Below are 6,000 nucleotides of genomic sequence, written 5' to 3'. Positions count from 1 at the left end.
TTCTCCTCCTCCTCCTCCTCACCCCACTGGATACAGCGAGGGAGACACTGCGGCGGAGGCGGCGGCGGCGGCGGCGGCGGCGGCTCCTGCGGGGGGAAGGAAGCGCCCGGAGAGCGGAGCGGCAGGAGGCTGCGGATCTGTGTGCCTGGCGCCCACCCAGCCCGAGGGGAGCCCCCAGGATGCGGCTGAAGCCCGGCGCGCTTCTGCGCTTCTACAGCCTCTGCGGGATCCTCATACAAGGTACCGCCTCCTCCACACCCCTGTCTGCTCCGCGCGGGGAGGGACCCGGGAAGGGGCAGCAGCGGCGGCCCGGGGTATCCCCGGCCCCTCTCCCCACCCCCGCCCCTCCCCCGCGCCCCCTCTCCTTCCTCCGCCCATCCCTCTCCCCTTGCCCCAGGTGCCCTCTCCTCCCCTGCACCCCTCCCTGCCTCCTTCAGCCTCCCGCCGCGCGCACCAGCATTTGGATAGCGCTTTCCAGCGCTACAGCGCTGCACGGCTGTTAACCCTTTCTGCCCTTCCCCCCTTCAACCTCTTCCCGCCCTTAACCGCCCTCCTCTCTCCTTCGCCCCCCCCCGCCAACCTTTTCAACCACCCCTTCAACTCCCCGTAACCTTCCCTCTCATCCAGCCGTTTCGCCCTCATTCATCCGCCACAAACGTGCCTCTGAAAGTGCGAGTGCAGCAGCAGCGTGTGCACTGCAACATCCCAGGGTTTTAAACATGCCTCCCCGACGGAGAGGCGGTGGGGGGGAAGAGTCCGTGCTTCGCTCATGCCACCGGCAAGAATACATACATATATTTTATATATATATATATATATATATATGTATATATGTAATATTTAAAAAAAAACATCGAATGAACCGAGATTTCAGGAGTGAATCTCTCTGATATCCTGTTTTAAACGACTCTCCTCCTGCAGCTAGTTTCCAGACTCGATATATTTCTCTTTCCTCTCCTCCTCCTCCCCACCTCCGCCTTCGTTCCCATCGCACCATCACCACCTCTCTTCTTAATTAATATTATCCTTTCAAGTGAAATGTAACAACCGCTGAGACCGCAGTGGAGGGAAACCTACGAAACACTATTATCATGCAAATGACTGGCATGCCTGCGGGAAGTCTCACCGACTCCCGAGACCCCTCTCTCTCTTTCCCGGCCTTGGGGAAGGCGAGAGGGGACCCAAGCGCGCGGGGCACCGCTGCCGGCGGGCAGCGCTGGCCCCGGCCCCGGCCGCCGCGGCCGCGGGATGGCGGCGGAGGGGCGGCCGGCGCGGCTCAGCCCCCTGCCCTCGGCCCTGCGGGGAGGGCGGGGCGGGGCGGGCGCGCGAGGGGATGTAACGGTCGGGCGGGAGAGTGTGTGTGCGCGGGGGGGGGGGGGGGGGGGGGCGGGGGGGGGTGTAACGGGCGGGGGGGGGGGGGTGTGGGCGGGGGGGGGGGGGGAGGCGGTGGCGGCCGCCCCCGGCGCCGCAGCTCGGCGGCCTCTGGCGGGTGTAAGCGGGGTCAGGGAGCCGCCACGCAGCAACTTCCTCACGGGCTCGTAATCCGCAGGACGGCTTCGGGTGGCCGGAGGGACGGAGACGTCTCTCTCCCTTTGCCTTGCGCGGTGTGTGGTGCATTTCAGTCGGGGTATGAGAAGTGAACAGCCGATTAAACTAAGTGACCTTGTAAGATTTTTCTCTCTCTCGCTTCCGTCATGCCATTTCATGTCAAGTTTAATATATTTCACGTTTCTCTCGGCTGCATCATGTGTCGAGAGATCTCCGGAGAGATCAGTAAATTACAGCCCATACCAGAAGCGGAGGTAACCTTCTGGGTGCCTGAAATGCACGCGTCTCATCCCTGCACTATTCAGAAACCTATAAGTATCCCAACCTCACCTCCCGAGGAAGTTACAGATTGTGGAAGCATTGAAGGGAAGGGGGTGTACATTTGGCAACTGTTAATTACAGTTTTATCGGGTAGATTATTTGTATTCTTTACCGATGTTTATGAGTTGCCCTGTACGTCACTGCACAAGGAGCTGCTGTGTTGGTGCTATACAAGATTATTTATTGGGGCATGTGCGGCGGGCTGCACCTGGGGGTTGGCTCTTCTCTGCCTTTTACACTTCCCTGTGAATTGTCAATTCATTGCGTTACAAAGGGCGGGGGGTTGGGGGGGGCGTCTGGACTGACTTTCTGTCACCAATAAAATCGGGGCTGCTGCTGGAGGAGGAGGATTTGATCTTTCCTAAGATGCAATCAGCTGCATTCAGTGTCATCACATTTTTAAGAGTAAACCGGTGATTAAAAACAGTGATGTCTTTCATAGCAGTTTAGGAAGCGTGCCAGGCAAAATGTAACTCTGTGAACAGCATCAAGTAAAAAACATGTTGCAAGAAAAGGCGTGCAATGCAAATCTGATTCTACCTGACTGAAAATAACCAGATTGGGCCTGTCCTTGTAGACGGGCAAAGGCTTTGCTTCTTAACATGTTATTCAGCTTGCACTCTATGTGTATAAAACATCTCCCTTGTTGCAGTTTCTCACGCAGGTATTTTTTCAGTTCTTGATTAAAACTGCAATCAGAAATACTCAGGCACTCAGTATACCTCACTTCAGCAGAGTGCTGCTTCAGGAGGCAGTTTTACTGGGCACTATTTAAAAAATGGGAACATTGAAAACCTGTAATCCTCAGATTGGAGAGAGAGGAAATAATTTCTGCTATTTCTCCTTCTTAGGTGAAGGAGAATGGAGAAACAAATGAGTAAATATTTTATAGGAGAAGATTGTCCTGAGTAGTGGCTGTGTCTCACTGGATATGAAATTCCTTTGGTCCATCTCGTGGTGCTACTTCATAAGTGTTGTTTTCTCGGTTTCTGACATTTATTTTGGTACAACTAGCAGACTCAGTTAGCATATTAGACACGTTTATTGTCAGCAGCTTTATACCTGCATTTCAAAGTAGCGTTTCCTGTTGGCTTGCTTTGCTTTCCCAAACTGTGCTGTGAAGTGGCTCGATGGATTTGTTAGATTCCTCTGTTTTCTTTTTGTGAGCCATGGGATACACAGGTTTTTTTGTCAGCTTTGTACGTGAATAAGATCTTTGTTCTGAGGATTTGGAGCACTTCTGGATTGTAACTAAGGATGGTTCCTATTAGTGAAACTGAAGCTAATTAAGTTTAAAGACAAGGTGACAAAAAGTCAAACTGACTTGTGTCCTGTATGGAAGTGTGGCTTTTCGGCATTGTCTGTTAAGAGCCTTACTTAAGGAATTGGTCCTGAGTATTGATGAAGCATCAACTGAGAGAAGAGGACATAGAATAATGTTTCGCAGCTTGTGCATGGAATAGCATTAACAGCAAGCAGTCCTTTCAGAAAGGAAGCAAATAAGTAAAAGAGCCCACTGTCAACTGCCTGCTGTGAAAGGGGAGAGATGGAGGTGGAAGAGGGAGTAATAACATGTTGAGCTGAGAAGCAGTTTGTCAGCTGAGTTCGCATATGATACTAGTCTGCTCTGCCCTCTCCACTGTTTGTTGTGAAAACGGTAGGAAATAGTAGGACTGCTGTGGTTCTTAGCTTGTGCACTTTAACGATTCTGGAGCACTTAAACTGTGGGGTTAAATTGTTACATGTGTTTACACTCATACTCATGTTTTTGTTTCATTTGGTTTATTTTTTCCACTTCATGAATTCAGCCATTTGAGAAACTTAGCAGTTGTAAGACAGCATATATTTAGAATAATTTAGGAACATCTTCTGAAGTGTTTTTATGCAACTTGAAAAGTAAGTTGCTTATTGTAAAGAGCTATCATGTGAGAAACTGTAATATTAAAAGTAGTTTCACTGAATTCCAAGTATACAGATATGGGTTAGGATTATCCTGGAATTGTAGCTGCTATAGCCCCCTGCTGTGTGATAATGCAAATGGCATCTAATGCCTTAATGTGCTCTGCTTCTCAGAAGACACTGGATAGAGCCGTACGTGATAGCAAATGAAGTACTTTCAGTTCTTCTCTGCCAACACCAGGCAAATCTTTTCAATATGGTTTCTACAGACACTTCAAATACTTGCAACCTCTCTGCTAATGAAAATAATGCAGGGACACTTTAATTTATCTGCAACTGTGATTACTGATGCAAAAAATCAGTGGAGATAGGTAATTGCTTGTTGGTGAGAATCTTTTCATGAACCCAGATTCATTACAAATAGAATTTTAAAAATGAGCAAATATGCAAATGGTTTCTTCTCACAAAAGCTGATTTAAGACAATGTTGTGATACACTAGTCAGTATCTTCTCCAGCTAGTGTTCTTTTTGAATTTTCACTGCAAGTTCTGTTAGCAAAACCTTAGCAACCCAATGTCCTATGCATAGGAATTGGCTGAACAAGTTAATGTTATGCTATTGTGGTGTACAGCAAGTCAAAAGCATGTAGTAGTAATTTAATAAATTCAGTGAGGATGTAGATAATTACAGAATAGAAGACAACAGTTTTGGAGGATGTTGGTACAGACTTTATTTGGAATATTTTACACGCAAGTAGAAAGATAGATTTTATGACTCTACTTCATGGTAACTCTCTCTATGTGACTTACATCAGTCTAACCAAGGCTTGGTTTCTTAGCTGTTCACTTCTCAGGTTAGTACATATTTTATGAAATCTTTTGCTTGACTTCCTCATATATTTCTACTGATAGTCAAAACACAGCACTGCTGAACAGTTTTTGAACAGGAAGCAACTAATCAATCAAAATTCCCATTGATGACTTTATACAACTTCCCTGAGCAAGGTCTGTAGGATTAAGAAATGAATAAATATTTTTCACACACACACACACACACACACACACACGCGCGCGTGCACACACACACACAGAGTTTATCAAGTTTCTATCATGTAATCCCTGGCTAACCACTTATAAGGTTTGTGATGTCACTTCAAAGTGAATAACCTAACCTTATGCAATTGCCGTATTTCTGTCTGTAATTCAACAATAAACAGTTCTGAAGTTTCTCACTGAAGAGGTAACTCCACTGGAATGTTGATCAGGATAAACATTCGCCTTCTTTGCAACAAATACATTTTTCTTGTCTGCCCTCATGCTAGTTCCTTTTTTTCAATTTCAGAAAAGTAAAACTGTGAAACCTCCCTCCGATTTGAAATTTACTTAATCCTGCCAGTTGTAATTTCATTATAAAGTACTGTGGTTGTCTTTACACCATAGTTTATACAAGTCTTTGTTCTTGTATTTAGTTTTCCATTACTCTGGTCTAATTCTACTGTTGACAAAAGAAGCGTTGAATGTGGTTGCCCTTGCTCATTCCCCTAAAGATTTAATCTTTTTAATATTGCTATGTAAGGTCAAGATTGGGTTTTGAGTCTTTTTGAATTTTTGCATCACAAACGGCGATGAAGTAAGTGATAGCAACTGTATGTGTGGTAAACACTGATGGACATCGGATAGTTGCCAAGAGGACTTCAGTGGAACAGAGAATGTGATTGCCTGAGTTAGAGGACAGAACAATGATTCCCTTTCCCTCTTCAACTAATATTTAAAAAGTAGCAATAGAAGATGCTCTAATTGCCCTCTAATGCCTTGTCAAAGGGGAAGAAGGAATACTTTAATTTTATTTCAAAATACGAATCTCATAACAGACTAATTCTGTTGGAGGCTTTAGAAAGAATAGGGAGTCCTCTCTAAAGAGGATGTGCAGACATGCTTTACAAAATATATATTCCAAAACAAATGTGGAATGGTAAAACTGTTAGACATAGTTTAGTAAGTGTCTCCTCTGGGATTGTATCAATTTTAAATAAGACCTTAGAGAGCATGTCCTTTCTTCCCAAGGATTTTCTGAGGTATGCTTGAAAGGAAGAAAGAAAAAAATATCAAATTCTAGTAGCAAGGAATAACTTGTAAAATCATGCTTTTTTCCATAATCTGCTGTTGAGCAAATTCTCTCTATACATAATGAAACTTGAAAACATTTTCAAAGGAAATAAGTATTTTGAAAAAT

The 6,000-nt window shown here is 45.7% G+C and overlaps 1 protein-coding gene across 1 annotated transcript in view; it reads left to right on the top strand.

The window, feature by feature from the left end:
* The first annotated feature begins 147 nt into the window (after positions 1 to 147).
* CADM2 (cell adhesion molecule 2) overlaps positions 148 to 6,000 on the top strand; it is a 702,128-nt gene continuing 696,275 nt past the window's right edge. Inside the window, exon 1 of the mRNA XM_026083401.1 lies at positions 148 to 240. Coding sequence (XP_025939186.1) covers positions 180 to 240 — 61 coding nt within the window. The 5' untranslated portion in view covers positions 148 to 179. The remainder of the gene's footprint in view (positions 241 to 6,000) is intronic.

The sequence above is a fragment of the Apteryx rowi genome, unplaced genomic scaffold, assembly GCF_003343035.1.
Source record: "Apteryx rowi isolate R43461 unplaced genomic scaffold, aptRow1 scaffold_60, whole genome shotgun sequence".
In the NCBI taxonomy this organism is placed as follows: Eukaryota; Metazoa; Chordata; class Aves; order Apterygiformes; family Apterygidae; genus Apteryx; species Apteryx rowi.
The sequence above is the reverse complement of the archived record's forward strand: the minus strand, read 5'-3'. Positions and strand labels throughout refer to the sequence as shown.